This window comes from Vidua macroura, chromosome 3 (assembly GCF_024509145.1).
Source record: "Vidua macroura isolate BioBank_ID:100142 chromosome 3, ASM2450914v1, whole genome shotgun sequence".
In the NCBI taxonomy this organism is placed as follows: Eukaryota; Metazoa; Chordata; class Aves; order Passeriformes; family Viduidae; genus Vidua; species Vidua macroura.
In genome coordinates, this window is record NC_071573.1 from 105,772,173 (window position 1) to 105,792,119 (window position 19,947).

Below are 19,947 nucleotides of genomic sequence, written 5' to 3' on the forward strand. Positions count from 1 at the left end.
CACCTCAGTATCAACAAATCCACAAGACTTCATGACAGCAAAAGAGCTAAAGAATGGACACAAATGACAAAACACTTTTTTTCTCCTGGTGGGAAGTCCAAACATACTGTATGCATTTTCTTCTACTTTACCCTATGGATCTCCTGTAATTCCTAGCAAATGTTTGGCATATTAAAGAGGTAACAAAACAAATATCTCAAACACAGTTAACAGAAGATTTTATAACTCTTAATTTCAAAATGCTTTATAAGAATTAAGCCCCACAGAGAAGTCTTAGCATGCTTTTTATGGACAAATAAACTGAAATTTGTGAAGTTAGATGATTCCATATGAAAATATAGATTGCAAAAGCAGGAATATTTTAAATTACTGTATGGTAAATTACAATTCTCTGCTCTAACGAAAGGTTACTTTTCTGGGTAACCAAACTGTTCCTGTAAAACAAAATGGTAAAAAATTGTAAATAACCAACATTTTGTAGAAAAGTTTGTATTTTTTGTTACAATTAATATCATGTAGCTCATGATATTAATCATGATATTATCATAATTAATATCATAGCTCAAAAGTGGCTGCTTTGCACAAGAGACTCTTCTGTTAACATCTTCTATGGACCCCTCCCAACATACAGGGGCTATAGAACAGGGCAGAGGAATGTGCACTTGATTTCAAAGTTTCGTTTTAAATTTTCTACATTTTCTGTTTCTTAGTGCCCAAATTTTCCCTTTGTGTCCTGGCATCAGACGCATTCTATTTTTTTCTATTTCTTTTTTTCCAGCCTTCTAATTTCATTATATATAATCTGTGAGACTAAGTGACAGAAGGAAAGATTTTTAAATTTTCTACAAAAAGTGTTTTTCTATAAGGAGCATACCATGCTCCCTGAAGGCTGAATTTGTTTTCCAACCAAATGCACAGTTAGTATATGCAACTCTGTGAATATGCTGGTAAAACTAAATTACACTCTTAAATTCTCTGACAGGCTGAAGGAACTCTTGCTCCCTAAGAAAAACAGACTTTTTGAGTGTCACCAACAGCATCATGTTCATGTTTGTCAGCTCAACTTCACTAAGGGTATTTGAATTTTCATAGTTTGAGAACAAACTGAATCAAGGATCCAGAATTGATCACAGGACCTTCTGGTAGAATTTCCATAGGTATACTGAGGATCCAGCTAGGAATTGAGTTCTTGAAGGGAATCAAGATGCATGGGCTGTGAAGGCACGTGGAGGATGCACAGACACTCACACAGGTAGAAATTCTCTCAGAGACATTACTGTCTGGAGAAATTACTCTTCAGCAGAACTACCTGATGCCATCTTTAAACATACAACGACCCAGTTATTGTGTTCATGTAGGTGAGAGCACAGGAGTATAAATGCAACAGGACAGCAGCAGAGAGCAATGATCCTTAGGATAAACATAATTTACAAGGTCAGGATGCTATTTTCCTTTTACATAGACACATATGCACTCAAACAACAGTGCCAAAGATATAAAACATGAGTATGTAAAATCAAATGAACTTTTAAGGACTGAGCATAAAAGCATGCAAGCTTTTCCCACATAAACTTTGGATTGAATTTTGCTTAACAACTTCAGTGTCTTTACCTCTAAGGCATTAGGCCTTGGCATTGTCTTGGGCATGTGCCAAGGCCAACACATGCACACATACACACGTGCGCATACCCAGGTACATGCTTCTAATTCTTCACTGAATAAATACAGCAATACTTAGAGATCCCCATCCAGCACTCTGGTTACATGAATATTAATTACATCTTACACTAAAAGAGCAAATTCATAAATACAGTAAGGCATGCATACATGCACAGAGCTGAGCTGTGCCAGAAGAGCAGTATGACAAACAGTTCTCTGTCAGTACAGCAATAACATGAGCTTTATCGGAGCAGAGGCACTCATTATTGACTAGTCAGCGTGTTTTTTTTTTTTTCCCTTATACGTCTTCTGTAAATATAAAGAGGTGAAACCAGTACAAAAAATGTTATCTCCTAACATATGATAAAACCCATGTTTTCCAGTCTGCATCATAACCTCAGTACTGGTAAGTGAAACTGGGCTAAGGCCTAAGCTCCAAAACCAACATATTTTAGTATTTTCTCTGGCAGGATTCTGGCCAAAGCCAGCTGGACATCTGGACACAGGCTAGAAAACAGTGTAGACCAGGGATTCTTCTAAATACAGCACGTCTGTGAAGCAATCAAGTTTGGGTCTCGGAAGGCTTCATGCCTGGAATCTAAGCTGTATTTTGCCACTTGCTGTCAGGAGCCACAGGGTAGGCCCTGGTATGTTTTATACAAAAAATTATTTAAATACAATTCTTAGCATATTTACCTCAATCAATCAGAAATACCTTGACCTGTTCAGTGATATTTAATAATTGGTTTTGTCTACACGAGATTCTAAACATATGGTGGGGCAACCCTGGCAAGTATATAAAAATCTCCTCTTTGTTATCAAGGGATCATTCATCAGATGCTCAGCATTCATCAGATGCTTCAGCAAGGAAAGGACAGCCTGTCACTAACTCTGTATGTGTTTATAAACACAGATATTAAAGGTGCTGAAATTGCACCATGAAATGGTGGGAAAATAACTGAGAGTAAACCTTTGCCCTTTCAGAGTTCATCTTGGTTCAGTGTTATCCAAGTTCACTACTGGTTCTAAACTGAGGTGCCTGAGTTAGGAGTTAAATCACCCAAGACTCCCAACTGAAGTCAGTCATGGACAGATCCTCAAAAAATATCAAGTGATCTAAACCCTAAACCCACTTTCTAGTAGAATTATCTGCTTTCCACTAATTACAGAGCACCTACAGCTTCTAGCTAGGAGCTTCATCATATAGAACAAAATGAGACCCCTCCTCCAGGGAGAAGCAGCAGGGCACACTTCTAAACAATATTTTGAGGGAAACAAAATGCTACCATTAAGCAGTATCTGAGCAAATGTTCTCTAAAGAGGCCCATCCACAGCAGTGTATGATCTCTAGCACTGAAAATACTGTAAATGCACTGGTGCCCCTTAACATGGCAATGTAAGAAGACCAGAATATATTACTAACTTTTGTAAAAACTGAAAATATGCAGTAATTATGATATTAGGTGAATGTTTGAAGATTTGATCTTCAAATTGCAGATAGGCAGTATAAGACAAGAAGCTAGAGGTATATCATACTGACTGTCACAACCTCTTTTGTAGCTAGATTGTAGTTTCCATGGACATGGTGCTTCAATACATGCCAAACAACCTTTCTGAGATCCAACTTGGGTGCCTGTTTTATAATCTTTAAGGTAATTTTCCTAAGTAGAAGTTCAGAAAATACCTGCCCACCAACAAAAGCCCCAAAACAACACCCACCTTCACCCCACTCCTGAACTGGAAAGCAGTGGTATAATAATAAGGTTAAATTTGGTATTTTAGTTATTCAGCTCAAAGAACAAACTCAGAAGCTACTGCTATTTTTAAATAGGCCAAGAAAATATAATCTAAAGCATGAATGAGTAGCAAAAATCCTGGCAAATAATACAGTGGTAAAGACACGTGGGAGATTCAAGTTTGCAATATAATATGGTGCAGAAAGCAAACAAGAGAGAAGCTCTGCAACTTCATGTTACACACAGTGAGGAAACACATTACAAATGCCAGAGGAAGCTCTGCCTCTGGGAGATAATGCAGATTGCATCCTGTGCTCTACATCCTAAATGGGAAGATTTCAACCAAGAGTGAGCCACAAATACAGCGTAAAATTAACAAGGGGCTTGGATGATAAAATTTCTGGAAGAAGTTATATATAGAGAAAAAAACATGAATTGTATGGCAAAATGGGAACAAAAAGGTAATGGGGTGGAGAATCATACCTACACAAATTTTTAAGGGCTACAAATGCAAAGGATACTCAAAAATATTCTGTAAGGAACAAGTGACATAAGTAAATGCAATGGAAAGAAATGAAAAATCTAAAATGCTAAAGCAGGTATCAGGAGTCTGTATTGACACAAATTTTTATGCTGCATCAAGGTATAGTGTCCCAGCTGCAGAACTGTTACCAGCAGGAATGGTGCAATAAAGAGAAATGCCCCCCTATATGGATGTACAGACAGCCTGGACTTCCCAAACCAGAACATTGTGTCTGGGAGCAGTAAAAAACTAGTTAACATAAAGCCTGATGATGTTACTTATATATTCAACTTTTCTCATGCAAGTACATTGTCCTGGGACTATGTATTACAGATGTTGACTAAATGAATGATGAAAAGCAAATGCATTGACTTAAAAAATGAGGGTTTTGTCCCCTCTATTCCTTATTTTGTGTAAATATTTAACACATTCAAAAATTAAAAATCTATTTATGTTTCAGTTATACAGCAAGCTGGCAGAATGCCTGCAGAATGGTTATGCTCAGGAAAGGAATATATAGGAGAAAACCAATCACACATTATTCCTAAAGCTTTTATTCTTAAAAAAAAAAAAAAAAATCAGAAAAAAAAGTGAAGTTAAGAACACCCTGGAAAAAAAATACTTATAATTCAAAGTATTCTGTTAATAAGATGAACTTTTCAAAACTACAGCACAAGATTGATCATTAAACCCAGTCCACAACATTCTCTGTTTCCTTCCCATCAAGCTGTAAGAAATCCTCCAGCACCCAATGACATATTTTATGCTGCTTTGGAAAAAGATCCAAACCCCCAAAACTGATGATACAGCACAGGATGAGAAGATGGCAGACTCACAACACTATCACTCTCATGGGCCCCCTTTTCTAATATGGAAGTCATTAAATTAAAATATTTTTTAAAGCCCAGGAAAGGATTTTTTTTTTCAGCCTAGAGAAAATGCTACTGAAACAAAACACAGAGATCAGTGTTGATGGAGAATTGCTTTGTGATTTCAAATACTTGATGAATTTTACTGTGAGCATGTAAACAACATTTACAGTGTTATGGGGAACACAGCATATGCTCTCTACCTGTGGTCATTTTTTACTGCTTCCAAGGAAGGCAGATGAGGGCACAGAAGCTATACTTCACATGAGGACAAAAAATATTTGCTGGACTATGGAAAAGTCCATAAACAGGAGCTTAGGTATTATAATAACAATTACATTTCATAAATAAATACACATTTACAATATTTACATGATGTAAAAACTACAGCCAGCATAAAAGATGTACTCTCTTAGCTTTCTTTACAGTCCTTTCCATTAACAACTCACATCCTAAGCTTAGGCTGGCTGTGTGACAAGGGCTGTTTCCTGTCCAAGTGCTGTTTTCCATTTACCTTTGATGTCAAGGATGTCTCTGCCTCTTGGTGTCTGATGCAGTCTCCTTTTTTCACAATTAACTTTATGTCTTTATAGTTAAAATTACTTATAGTATATTATAATAGACTGGGATATTCAATTCAGCTTGAGGAGGAGACCACTCTTGTTTCTCTTGCATCTCAGGTACAGCCCATGGAGACCCCTCTCACCTCTAAAAAACTTCATCACTATTACTGACCTTAAGGGAGGTCTTAGACAGGTCTCCATCATTCTGATTTATAAAAGAGAGAACTTCACAGACTACAACAGGCTGGCTTCAGGACAACACAAATTCATATAACCACATATCCCATGGTTTTAGCTATTCCTATCTGGACCTAGCATGAAGTATCAGCTATATCAGCTCTTCAGAACACAGTGTATATAGATATATACTTCCTGGAAGGTTTCTCTAAGAAACAACATACATATAAATCTTCCTGGAAACCTCAGACATGAGTTGTTTCCAAACACTTCAATAGCATTAACTTCCTTTAAGATACAAGGTAATGAAAGATACAGGGCACACTGAGACCCATCTTGTGAAACTGGGCATAATCTTCACAACTTCACAATGTTCTGTAATGGTATCAACTGTTGCAAAATATAAGGTCATACTTGGATTTTTTTTTTTTTTTAAGGGAATTAAGTTGTATGGGCAATGCTGACTTCAGTGATATCAGACAAAGTCACTATTTGCAAATGGCACAAATGTAAGTCAAGCAACAATTAAGTAAATCTAAGGGAAATTTCCTTTTGGTTCATAGTTCCTGACCAAAAGGTTTCTTTGTATCTTCCTTCTGAAGTGGTCAAATGTAATACAATGGATCACAACAAACTGAATTTTTGTAAGTTATTTAACGTATTGTTTCTTACATTCAATATGTCCAATATTATCATATAAATGAAACCTCCTTCAACATTTGAATTTGACCAACTATTTAAAAATATATATATAATCCACCCATTTTTTCAAATGGATTAAAACTTTTGCTTATTTTTTTACTATTTTCTTTCAGCTTCTACCTGATGATATATATAGCAGGCAAAATTTGCATCTGTTTAAAATACTCTACAGTGATCACATGGTTTTTCCATGTCCTGGCACCTTTTTTATTTAACATACATTATCCAATTTTATTGAAGTACACCTATAAGACCCCAAGCCTCCAGTGCTTCCTGGCAGTTCCACTTGAATGGAAACAAAATTCAAGGACCAGCATTTTTGTTAATGTATTTGCATTTCAAACCATGATCTCCAGTGTAATGACAAATACAGTTCTGGGTACAATGATTACATCCTTAAGTATGTGGATCTGAGTGTCATTTGCACCAAGGTGAGGTGTGACTAAATTTATGTCTACTTTAAGGCCACTTTCCACTGACTTAGCATAAATTTGATTCTGAGCCTTATGCACTGGAGTCCTGCATCCGAACTCATTGGACTCTCCATATGAAGAGTCCTGTTAAAACATGAATCACCATCAGGCTTCTACAGTATTAACTTTGTGCTGTATTATTAGGAAAATACTACAAGTTGCTCTGCAGAGTTTAATTAAAAAAGAACTGGAATGGGACAAAGGTAATTGAGGATAAGCAAGTGAGAGGCATGGAAATCTCAGCAGTATCCAGCTTCAGCTACTGAGAGTAAGAAATCACCTTTGACAACAGTGATCACAAGCACAGTAACCAAAAAGAAGAGCCCTGATAAGACTGTACCCAACACCCCTTTGAGTACTCCTGGTGATCTGTGACTGCACCTACACTACAGATGGGTGTGTGATAGTGCTCCTGTTGAAACTCATGGCAAAATGTTCATTAATTTAATATCTCCTAATTCTGCCCCATGAATAAATTCTGATCAAAGGACTATTTCCCAGAGATTAAATGTGACAGCCTACACTCCATGCAGATATCACCAGAAACAATATTCCCAGCTCTAGAAACCAAGACTCTCTTATCTATTCTTGGATAGACAGATGAAGACCATGGCTGCCATAAAACACTGATCAAAGTAGTTAGAGATTAATCTCTTGGATTGACAAGTAAATTGAGACCTTTGACAATTTCGTTTGAAGCAAGTATACTTTCAATCACACTTTTCAGCAGGTATCAGTATTTTCTGTGTACTTGACTTCCAATGCTGAAACTTGTTTTATAGCAATAGGAGAGGGACTTTCCATACCTCACCTTACAACTGGGTCATGGCACAGGAAAAAACTATCTGTTGCTTCACATTACTTGAAATATTTTCCAGTAAGAAGTACTCCTAGAATTTTTCCAGCTGAAGCCCAGAATTCTGCTAAATACACAAAAGTCTCAGAAGTATTCTCTACAGACACTGCAAACTATTTTTCAACAGGTCAGCTCTACATACTGAACTATTTGCAAATTATTATAAATATAAAAAATATTAAACACACAGACTGTTCATTACATTTATAAGTCTCACAGGGCTGAAATGCAAATTACTCTGTACTACAAATATTTGGGTAACTGAAAACTTGCCCAAAATGTTTGAATTAAAAAAAAAAAAAAAAAAAAAAAAAAAGCCTTTTTATGGGTTAAGGTAAAAATGAGAAAACTGTTCTCCCAAAAATCTGTATCTTATTGTTGGACTGAAAATAGTTTAATAGAGAAAATATTCATTGACAGGGCAGTATTTTACATAGAGAATTAAGCCCCATCAAAGTGGGCAATGTCATTCCATCTACAAGGGAAGTGCCAAAGGAGACGGCCAAAATTTGCAACGGTGTGATAATACCAGCAGGGATGGATTTGTTGCTATTATGATTAAAGCATATAAACAGAAGAAGATTAGGAGGGGTGAGAGTGAAAAGAGAGGAAGAATAGTTTATTGGTTGGAAGAAGGGCAGGGAGAAGCTTATGTTGGAATGCAGTGTCACAGTTACACACCATAAAGCTTTCAGTTGCTCCCATTACATGAATGTCAGAATGCAGCTGCCACTTTCCAGCAGAAATTCTTTCCGTTTTCATTTTGGAAGAACAGGGTGGGGTTTTTTTCAATGTAGCACTCCCATGAGATCACCACATTGCATCTACAGGTACCCTTATGGCACAGGGACTGGCAAATGTGACCTTTGTACACATTCTCTGGCACATTTACCACTCAGGATGAACCAGCAATGTGCCCTTAAAGTGAAGAGGTGGCTCAACCAAAAGAAAACATTAAGAATCAGACTTTGTGTTGTCTTGAAACAACTGCTTTCACAGCCATCAATGTACAGCCGTACCTACCAATAAATCTCAATGACAATCCATTCAGTTTAAGGAAATGGGGCTGAACAAAGTAAATGAGAAACCAGCTTTACAATTAAAATCCCATTCTGCTGATGAAAAGGAAAGGCCATGATTTTCCATCAGTGCCTTGAGATCCCTAGACTTCTATTTTTAAGTGTTCCACTCAAGACATTTGGAAGGGGTTTATTTTACCACTCACTTGAGTCAGCCCTCACAAAGGCATCCAGTCAAACCAGACCCATAGTCCTTCTCAGCTCAAAGGGTTAGGAGTTAGACAAGCTAAGCTGGTATTGAATATTGGAAGTTCAGGCCCCTACCATTTTAACTAATTAAAGTGGCTTGCTTAGCGGCTTAATGATGTACGCTGAAGAAAGAACAGTAAGGTTCTGCCTTGTGATATCAGTGAAAAACAGGATGAGTGAATCAGGAAGTATACACTGAGCAGAACTTTGTATTTTTGTCAGAGAATGAAAAGAAACCATGAATATTTGAGTTCTGAGAGAGAACTTACGTCCCAAATTCTTGTCAGGGTATCAGAGGAAGGTAAAAAGAGAGAGAACGGAGTTAGGAATTCTCTCAGCTCATTTTTCCATCCTTGCTTTCATCTTTCCAGAATTGTAAGGATTTTAAATAGTAAGGGAAAAATAGAAAATTCCTTCCTGTGCAATACTACAGACTATCACTAGCCTTAATTATTATGGCAAATTGAATATATGCAGGAATCTGCTAAAAGAGAAAAATTATCATTTCTAACTTATCACATAAATAAAACTGGTCATCAGGTAAGTAAGGGTTTTAGTTCAACTGAGAACAAGAATTTGCAGAATATCTTTCAATTGCCAGTGCAGGCAAAAAGTCTGAGCCATGCCAGCTCACATTTAAAGGTCACAATTTAAATTATATTTATTGAAAACTGTGGTTTGTACCTTCCATCTCAGTAAAATACACTTGCAGTAGTCATACTACTGTTTTAAAACATAGGAGCAGAAATTCAGTGTTTTCAAGAACAATTAGGACTTGGTGAATTCTGCTCCTTATACAAAACTATGCTTTGTTTTGGAATTTGAAATGGAGCAAAATGTTCTTAAAATTTTCCAGTGACTAAAAATGTTGTAACAAAGTTATTAAAAGCATATTTTCATTAACATCAATTCAACTTCCTTACAGGACTTCAAAGGAAGTAAGTTAATTAAATACATTGTCCTTCCTAGACTTCTGCTTAAATATATATTTAACACTCAATTCCACATAAAAGAGCAAACTCAAATGAGTTTTTTTCACAAAATGCCACAGATAAGTAGACTTGCACCCAAACACCAGAAATTAAGTATTTCAAACGCTTACACATTGAAACAAATAGAAAAGTAAGTGGACTTCTATTACGTTTAATTTTGAAGATAGCTTCAGCCATAAGAGTACAGATGGGGATTCCTAAGAAGAAATCTAGGGCTTGATTTAGTTCCCTAAAGACAGGCTTATAGTCATGGAACACATCCTCAGGTATCTGAAAAGATCAATGGTGGCAAAAACTCCCCTAAAATAATCAGCAATCAATGAACTACTAAAGAGACACAGAAAAAAATTCTCCAGCGTTTGCCTGAACTTAATTCCACAGGGTATTAAAAATGCCCTCCATGCAGTGGATGTGCTATCTAAGCTCAGAGATGTTATAACTGTTTTGTATGAAGTTTGTGTCGTTTTCCGATTCCTTTCACTCCTGCAGTGAACTCTTCAAACAGGACAAACCACTCTTGGGTAGAAACCAATGCAGCAGAAGTACCCCTAGGCTTCGCCATGGATCAAGTGCAATGAACAAATGATGGCAGAGTAGGAAATATTTGCAATTACAACCCTGTCCATCTTCAGTAACCTCTTTTATAAAGTTCCAAGCCAAGTCCTTCCTCATTGCCTGAGCAACTGTACCATATATAACATGAGGCAAGAGCTGACAAAGTAGCTCAACTTCTTTGCTGAGGGCTCTAGACTGGCAGTGAAATTCCATTTTAATATAGAGCTTCTAGGAACAGATATTGGTTACTAGAGCTAAAGCTGAGCTCAAAGCATAACGACGTTTGCGGAGTCTATGTTCAGAAACTCCACAATATCCCTTCACCTGCTCCTTTCATGAACAACTCTTTAATGTCCTAACTGGCTGTGTTTGGTGATCTCCTTCACCTACTATTAAAACAGCATGAGAACTGCTAGATTTTTGGCTCTGTTGTCTTCTGTAAAAGCACATTAACTGCAGTATAAAACCAGAAAAATTTCAAGCTATGTGCAACATATACTGAATTCCAATCATTTGGTCCAATTCTCCAAAGAGATGACTCTGATTTTCAAGAGCTATGCACACACGTCTGCAGAATTTCAAAAGATCTCACCTCCCAGCATAAAATGTTCTTGGGGAAATCTGGCTTGTAGAAGGGTGTTGAGTTGAGCTCTTCTTAAAACATATGCCATAAATCCTAATTGTTTTTGAAACTCACTTCTTGCTTTCAATTCCCTCATTTTTATACAATCATTGCAGTTAGTTATTACAATTTGAATCTAAATTTCTGGAGATTCAAAATAACAAGATTTTATTAACAAATCTGCAAAAATTCACAGTACTTAGTAAATCCTGTTATTCTGCCATTTACCATTTTAACCATATTTTTATTTTTAGTCCTTCATTTCCGCCTAATTCTCATGTTTTACTTTGGATTCCTGATGAATGATCACCGATTCCACTTTTCAGTTTATTTTTCTTTCTTTTCTGTTTGTACATGTGGCTACTTTAATGTCTTTTAACTTCCTAGAAAAAATAATTTTTATAAGTGTATTAGCATTTTGACTACATACACTTGAAATCAGATGTTTCATTAGCAGTGAAATAAACACAATGTTATGAAAAAAATAAAGTCTCTTGAAATCAAAATTATTGTTCTTAAGTTTTCCTTCTTTGAATTAGCACAGGTCAAATCTTGCTTTTCATATTATTTTTATATTTAACTGAGCAGTAAACCAGTATATTAAACAAGTTGAGAGAAGTTGAAGTGAACATTATGAACAAAACACAATTTTTCACAGAAAATTTCAGGAATTAAGCTTTTTCTCAGGCCTTCTAATCGCAGGCTTGTGGTCCAAACAAGGAAATCTCAGGGCAATGCTGTTTATTAACTCTGAATCCTCACTCCTAAAATGTGATCAGTGTTAAAAACAGAAACTATTATTCATCTGCTTGGTAATTAGCTGACAGATACAGCATTGCTGATTTTGTCAAGCCTGTCTTTTAATTGCAAAAATTGTAACTCTGCTATTTACCAATCTCATCTCATTTTCAACACTTCTGGAAGGCAAATTTTCTTGACTCAGGAGAGTACTGAAGTATATGTAATCCATTATTCTCCATAAAGACCTAGGATTGAGCAGGTTATACCTACCTGTTTCACCCACTTCAAAAACCACACAAGGTACACTATGGATACACATGGCAAACTGTTCAAAATTTAAAATTCCCTCAGGCATGTCACATCTTAAGAGTTGGATCACCTTCAACAGGGTTTATCTCATTTAATTTTAAGTTTCTTAAATTTATTTTTTTGCATCCTTGAGACACTTCACAATCTTTTGTTCGCTATATTACAAGGTGGGGTTGTTTGCCTGTGAAGTAATTTCTAGCAGACCTACAGAGCACATGGGAATGGAAAGTGCCTGCTCCTACTGACAAAGGCAGTGTCCCTTGAGAGTTATACAAAAGAGGTCATCTGCCTGTTGACTGCTGCATTTTCTTACTGTTTACATTTTTAAAGCTTTTTTTTGAAGGGGAAAGGTAGAAGAGAATATAACTGGATCCCTCAGGGTTAGGGTCTGTCATCAAGCCAGTGAAAATAATGGTTGCTAGCAGTCTCTTGGGTGAGCTGACACTTTCAGCCTCATTCTGCAGTTATCAGCCTTTCACCGATGGTGTTTTCAAGGTTTGTTGAAATTTTAAATCCAAGCCTTTTATGAGTGTCTCAGCCAAAAGTTAGTATTTCCCTTAAAAACCTTTGTTTGTCATGAACCCATCTCCTTACTTTGCAGCCTCCCACCCAAATAGAGAGGATGTTTTATATTTGCCTTAGCTTTTCATGTGAAGGTTTTTTCATATTTTCTTTTTTAGGAAAAAAAAACTTTCTACAAATCTTTGTAGCAACTTCTTTGATGTTTCAAAGATACAGTATCTTATTTATTTTGTTTGGTTAGATTTAGTAAGTCATCTGCACTACTCTCTTTTTCCAGGCGAGTGAGCTGCAGAACATTTGCATATGCCCAACATTCCTATTGCTGCTTTACTGCCTGCTCCATCAGAATTACTGATACTGCCTGAAGCATTATCCAGAGTTCCGAGGTGGATTTTGCAGACTCTGTAATGTGTAAGCTGTCAATCAAAGCATATTTTATTCCAATTGCTGTCTCAGATCGCCTGGGCTTCCTTGTATATGCTTCCAAAGACTTGATACACCAAGAATTGATAGAACTGCCATATCTCTCTCTCTGTCTCATAAAAATAATCCAACTCAGAGACCAACTTAAAACATCCATAAAGTTAAATTAACACACTCATCTCACTGAAGGCAGCTGAACTTAGATTCATGTTTAAATCTGTGCAAAATTGTGTCAGAGTAAGTGTTTTCTTGCTTCCTCAACACGTAAAGAAGAATGAAGGTGGCTGTATATGAACCCAATGCCATTTGTTCTTTTAATATGTATTTCATTTATATGGATGGATGGACTGAAGAAGAAAACAACACTAGATTCAGTTCAGTTTTATACCATGGCCTAGAAATTCATAGCTTTCTTCACAAGATACACATTTATCTGAAATGTGCACCAATTCCCTTGTGAAGCCTGCTAAGCATAGCCATCTGGTTTTTTCCCCTGTATAATAATTTTACAAATATTTTCACTGAGTTTGTGTTACTGTAAGTCTCTTACCCATTTTATTTTTTATGCTGAGTTTTTTCACTTTTTCATTTAGGCCTGCAACTAACAAGAAATGAATATATTTATTACTCCCTCTCTCAACATATATTTCTATAATATTTCTCTATTTTATGCAGTCTCACTGTACTTTTCAAAATATCTGAGATAAGCTTACTGTTGAAAGGGAGCATTCAAGGTGGTTAAAAATATGCCTTGCTAAGCATATTTTATAATAGACAGTGAGACCATTGGAAGTTAATTTACCTAGACAACAGCTATATAAATTGACTTTGTTTAAAGTACCATGACATCTAATTTAGGTAATCAACATTGGAATCAGATGCTATTATATCAAATGAAACTTTCAAATATGGAATAAAAATTTATATTCCTTTTTCTCTCATGAGTGGTTATATTTTCATATTTTCTCTCTTTCCAAAAAGCACCAGAACTTCTAGTCACTACCTGCTACACTGCCATCCTTTCAGAAGATGTTTTCTGTAATGGTCACACCATGAGTATTGGATTACATATTTAGGTTCTAATGTCAGCAAAATAGAAACTGAATGAGTGTCACTACTTTCATATATTCTTCCCCCCTTCCTTTTATCCTGCTGAAAAGATTCCCTACTTTCTCAAAGGTCAGACATGCTTAGTACTGCCTGTACTGTTAAAAAAATCCCCCTCTTTCAATCTCACAGATCCTGTAGATTTCCAGTAGCTCCAGAGTAAAGAACTTTGTTTTCTTGTAGCAGTACCCATATTTAAAAACATGGCAGTTTTCTCTTTCCTAACATTATGAAAGTGCTTCCGATACTCACAACCAAATGTTCAACAACTGAAACTAAATAATCAGTATGTGCACTGAAATGATGAGTCAGGGTTTCCAAGTTAGGAATGTGTTTTAAAAAGCATAACTATTCCAAGTTCTGTGTTTTTAGCTATCATTTATGAAACCAACAAATTCCAGCAATACCCACAATTTCTTCACACCACTGAGACACAGTAGTAATGCATGAGTTTGATTTACATATTACAGAAATTTAATTTGCTTGAACTGATACTACTCAGAGGTTTTAAACTCTTCCTCTTCAATGAGTTTTACAGGAAGATCAATACTTATATTGTACTCATTAACAAGAGTTAATTTACTACTACAAAGGTGTTGGCATTTCAAAAGCATCACTGCAAATGTAAGACTAATGCTGTAAGAGATTGAATTTCACTAGCAAGGAAACTTGTCAATCTTTGATTAAATTAATGATCAAATGAAGTGTTTTAGGAAACACTCCATAGTGCCGCCAGTAAAGTACAAGGAAATCCTCCAAGCAAGGATTTGCATTTTAGAAGAGAATGCCTGGAGGATGTAGCATATTTATGGTCAGATGCATGTTCCAACAACTGAGAAAATAATTTTGTCACTGAGCCTCATTTTTCAGTTCTGTTGTCTGAATAAAGAGCGAAGAAGATTATGAGGTTAAGAGCAAGTATCAAGGAAGCTGTACATTACTGCAATTTTCCATCTTCACAAAGCGAGGCTGATTTTTTTCCTTCCCAGTGCCAAAATTTTTTAGCAGTCCGGCAAAATCTGGATGCTCTACTTCCCATGGAGAGGTGAATGTTGTTAAGACTTGAAGCCCACCATGACAACTGGAAAGTGTTTGTGGTTACTCGTGAGACATAAATCATCAGCCAGGAATTATTCTGCAGCTTCTCATTGAACAGGAGGGCACAGGATGGTCTGTGCTCACATGGATGAATCTCCTCCTGCCTCCAAACAGGATGTCAGCATCCAAACTAACTACTGGGAATGGTCCTGTGTTGGAACCCAAGGTGTCCCTCAGACACTCTTGGATGTTCCAGGCCCAGGTCAGAAGCATCTGAGACCCTGGCAGGCAGCCGGAAACCCCTGTCGTTTTGAATTTGATCCATGGAACAATTTACCAACCTTGCAGGAAGAACAAGAAATCACAAAAGTTTAGATATTATAATAGAAGTAGTCACAAAGTGAAAGGAAGGATTTTTGAGTGCTGTACAGGGGGGTTTTAGGCCTTGTACAGAGGGGTCTGAGTTTTGTACATGGAGGTCAGAAGTTCTAAGATGGAGGGATTTGGGCGTGCCCTGTCCTCCTCCTTTCTCCTTCCTATCCTCCATGTTCTTGGTGATGTTGGCACTCACAGATTGGTTTAGAGTAGTAAGCCACTGTTCAATATAGGTGATAGGCATTGGGGAAAAACGATAAACATTTAATACGTAATGTGTGATATAAAAGATGGCACCAGCCCCTGGGGCAGGCAGAGAGAGGGTCAGATGCGGAGTGAGAAGGAGTCCGAGAGAGTGTCAGGGAGTGTGTGTGCTTTGAGATAACATGCAATAAACTACCTTGAGACTGGATGACTGAAGACTACTGAGTCTTTCTTTGAAGGCCCGTGTTGGAGGAGAGACTTTACCACCTCCCAGGGTCACCCCAGTCTGGGGGTGAGCCTCGTCAGTCCTGGACCTCAGCCAAGACCAGAACCATGCAAGGGTGCTGCTGGGAGTTGCTGCTTCCTTTGGGCCAGAAAGTCACTTAAAGACAAGTTTCAAACATCACTGTCCCATTGCTGAAATCTGTGCCATAGGCCCACTTAGTTACAAGTATGGATGGAACCTGTGTGCCCTTCTCTACTAATCAGACTTGGTTAAAGGCATCAACCTAAGACTAAGTTTGTGTTAGTGGCTCTCCTGAAGGAACCCTCAATGGAAGCCTCCCTGAGAGTCAATGGGAAAATAGGGATGGGCTCCAAAACTGAATTCATGCTGGAATAAACTGGCAATTCCTGTTTCATATCTACTAATTAAAGAGGAAAAAACGCAGAACCCCATTTACTTGCAGAGCACAGGGGCCCTAGATAGCAGCAGCATTCGGGTCCAAAGAAGGGCAATAAAGCTGGTAAAGGGTCTAGATAACAAGTCTTATGAGAAGTTGCTGAGGGAGCTGGGTTTTTTAGTCCAGAGAAGAGGAGGCTCAGGGGAGACCTCTACAACTGAAAGGATGCTGCAATGATGTGGGGGTTGGTCTCACGTGAAAACATATGATGAAATGGCCTTAAATTGTACCAAGGGACATTCAGATTAGCTATTAGAAATCTTTTTTGCACTGAATGAGTGGTTAGGCATTGAAATAAGTTGCCCTGGGGGATAGTGGAGGCACTGTCTATGGAAGTGTTGAAAAGGCATACTGGATAAGGCACCTGGGGATATGGGTTAGAGATGAATATGGTGGTCCTGGGTTGATGACTGGACTTGATGATCTTGAAAATCTCTTCCAACCTTGATGATTGTGATTCTCTGAAAACTGACAGCTGAAGAGGAACCAAGGAGGAGAGAGAAGGGGATGTACTTTCTCCTTTTCATGCATGCTAAGGGAGGGACAATATAGTCTGTATATGGTTGAACCATGGAAGAGCTTTAAATTGTGAAACAAAAGTTTCTTCAGTGAAGCGGGGTCAGGCACTGGAACAGACTGCACAGGGAAGTGGTAGAATCACCATCCTGGAAGTGCTCAAGAAACATGTGCATGTGCCACTGTGGGAACATGCTTTAGTGCTGAACACAGCAGTGCTGCATTAACAACTGGACTCAATGACCTTAGAGATCTTTCCCAAACTTAACAATTCTATGACTCTGTGATTCTAAAAATCAAATCTGCTAAACATACATTCCAAATATAAATGTTTACTGATTATTTGAATAAAAAATATAACAAATTAACCTCTAGCTCAGAATAATAAATTGTAAATAATGAAAGGCTCTTTGCAAAGCAGAGAATTTAAAGACCAAACCCAAAATTCATATAATGAAAAAATATCACCAAGAACTACACAAATATAAAATCAAATGATCTAGCTACTAAAATACACATATGCTCAAAATCTTGTGGGAATCAAATATTCCAGTAAAAATAAAGGGAGAGATGGAAACACAAGTTTCTTATTATCACACTTCATATGTTATAAAACCTAAGAGTTAACTTATTTTTGGCAAAGGGACAAAGATTGCACAATACTCCGGCTTACACAAATATTTTCTATTGTTGAATGCATCTTAAATGTAGCTTGTCATATATTAACTTTATGCACACAGTGCACCATGAGGTCTAAGAGGGTCCCAAAGATCCCTATATTTCAAAATACTGACAAAAAGCTGCCAGCATCCGGTGAGCCAGGTGTAAAAATGTTACTCAACAATTTTTAGTTTAATTGAAAGCAGATAAAATCATTTGAGCAATAAAGACTACAGATTTTGACCCCCAAAAAGTTGGCACGTTTGAACAAATTAATGCACATATTTTCTAGAATGCTCCTTTCTGAAAATATGCAAAATTTCTCTCAAAAATATTCTTGTTTATAATCACAAAGTGAAATATGCTTGCTATTATTATATATCAGGTTATCCTCATGTTTCACATTTTTAGTCCCTTTTACCTTTAAAGGAAGAAGAAGTTAGATGTGCAGTGGAAATGGTTATGAAGCAGTGGATATGCATATATTAATCACATACATTACATGTATTAACCACGTGCATATATTAACCCCAGACTTCATGTCATCACTAACATGGAACTTCCTTCCACCGAAGATTTTATAAAATAAAGGAAGAAGCAATCATTTAGTAAGTGTGAATGTTTAAGAATAAAAACTCCCTATTTTCCATTTATCAGCCACTAACAGACAGTTAGTACTGAGCAGTTTGCCATTTACAGAGGGCAAGGATATGGTCCGGCTTCAGCCTTCTTACTGCTTCACAGGGACAAAGAAAAATGTTGAGATATACAGAGAATGCAGTTACAGCTCTCACTCTCATTGAGTTACACAAACCAAGACTGAATTGCAGAAGCAGTGATATTTGTATTAAATTTTAAAATCAATGTCTTTCATAGTAGTACTACTCACAATTTATATTACTATTCATTCCCATACATTTTCCCATGTCTAACCAGCAATCAGTTCGCCTCAAGATAAGAGACCACTATAAAATTCACTACCAATCTTAATTTTTAGTGTAACACATAATGCAATTGCCAAACGTCTGGTGATTTGCTTATAAATTATTTAAAGATGACAACAAGGAAGTCATAAATATATGTCTCACCATTATTAATTATTTATATTCCAAGGGCATTAAAGATCCAAATTCAGACTCAGAATTACATCAATCTGCTGTATTATGTTACTAGGATCAAGCCATTTTTTTGTTTGTTTGTGTATAACAAAATAGAGTTTCCACAAGAAATACATGGCATTACCCACAGGCTGAGCACATGCACTGCTTTGCTGATAAAGCAACTCCCATTCAAGAAGGTTCATGTACCTGAAGTTCTGATGCTCGTTTCATCATCTCCAGGGTGATGTAGCAACCAATAGAATGAGCAATCAGTACCAGCTTTATATCTTTTGATACATTCTTTTTGAGGAAGTTCAGCTTATGCTCTACTTGTCCGTTAAGTCCAAAAACATCCTCTAGCTCCTTAATATCTGTGTCTGAAACATAAAAGAAAAGGAGTCCTTTGGTTCAGTGAATAAAATTTCAGGCATGTCTCTTTTTTGCCCCTCTTCTGTAGAACACTGAAATAAAAACATGTATTAATTTAAAAAAAACCAAATAAACCAAACACAAGAAAAACCCCTCACCAGACTTAAAAATTTAATTTTCAGTTACCACTACTGGAAAATACAGACTGATAAATCACATGCACAGGATATAAAGCCTTATGTGTAGTTTGGGAATCAGCATAAGATATGTAAACACGTGGAGATTTCATAGCACATCATCCACTATTCTGATCTCCTTCATTCAGAACAAGACCAAACTCAGGGCATTGGATCAACTTAAATCAATCCAACTTTACATTGGGAGATCAGGACCTACAACAGCAATACTGCCCAGGAATGAGTCCCGCCCCACAGAAGACAAACTACCATATATGTCATCATGCACTAGCAACCTTCAGATATTCAAAATCTCCTGTATTAAAGATGCACAAAAATGTCCCATGGAATGAGGAAAAATAGGAAATGCCTATGTGTCAACACAGAACACCAGCACCTACATAAAATATCCCTGTTAATGCAGGTTCTTATCAATGTCAATTCAGCTGCAAAGAGGAAAATCAAGTTAGCACTTCATGGTTCTAAATTACTGTACAATTTCAATCCTGTTTTGCCAGGGACCTTCTAAAGGAGCTTGGGCAATCTCTCATGATGAGGATTTAGCTCCTTGCTTCATAGCCAGTCAACAAGACAAACTGAACTGGTGTCTGTAAAAATATACACCAGTTCAGGCATCTTTAACTTGCTTATTACAATGGTGACGTGTATCTGAAGTTCCCCAGTCTAAGGGGGTTCACAGCTCTTTCATCTGCTAGAAAAGTGCTTTAC

The 19,947-nt window shown here is 37.0% G+C and overlaps 1 protein-coding gene across 6 annotated transcripts in view; it reads right to left on the reverse strand.

The window, feature by feature from the left end:
- LDAH (lipid droplet associated hydrolase) overlaps positions 1-19,947 on the reverse strand; it is a 114,398-nt gene that overhangs the window by 46,449 nt on the left and 48,002 nt on the right. For all 6 annotated transcript variants that reach the window (XM_053974093.1, XM_053974096.1, XM_053974094.1 and 3 more), the window contains one exon: positions 18,881-19,050. In XM_053974093.1, coding sequence (XP_053830068.1) covers positions 18,881-19,050 — 170 coding nt within the window. The remainder of the gene's footprint in view (positions 1-18,880; positions 19,051-19,947) is intronic.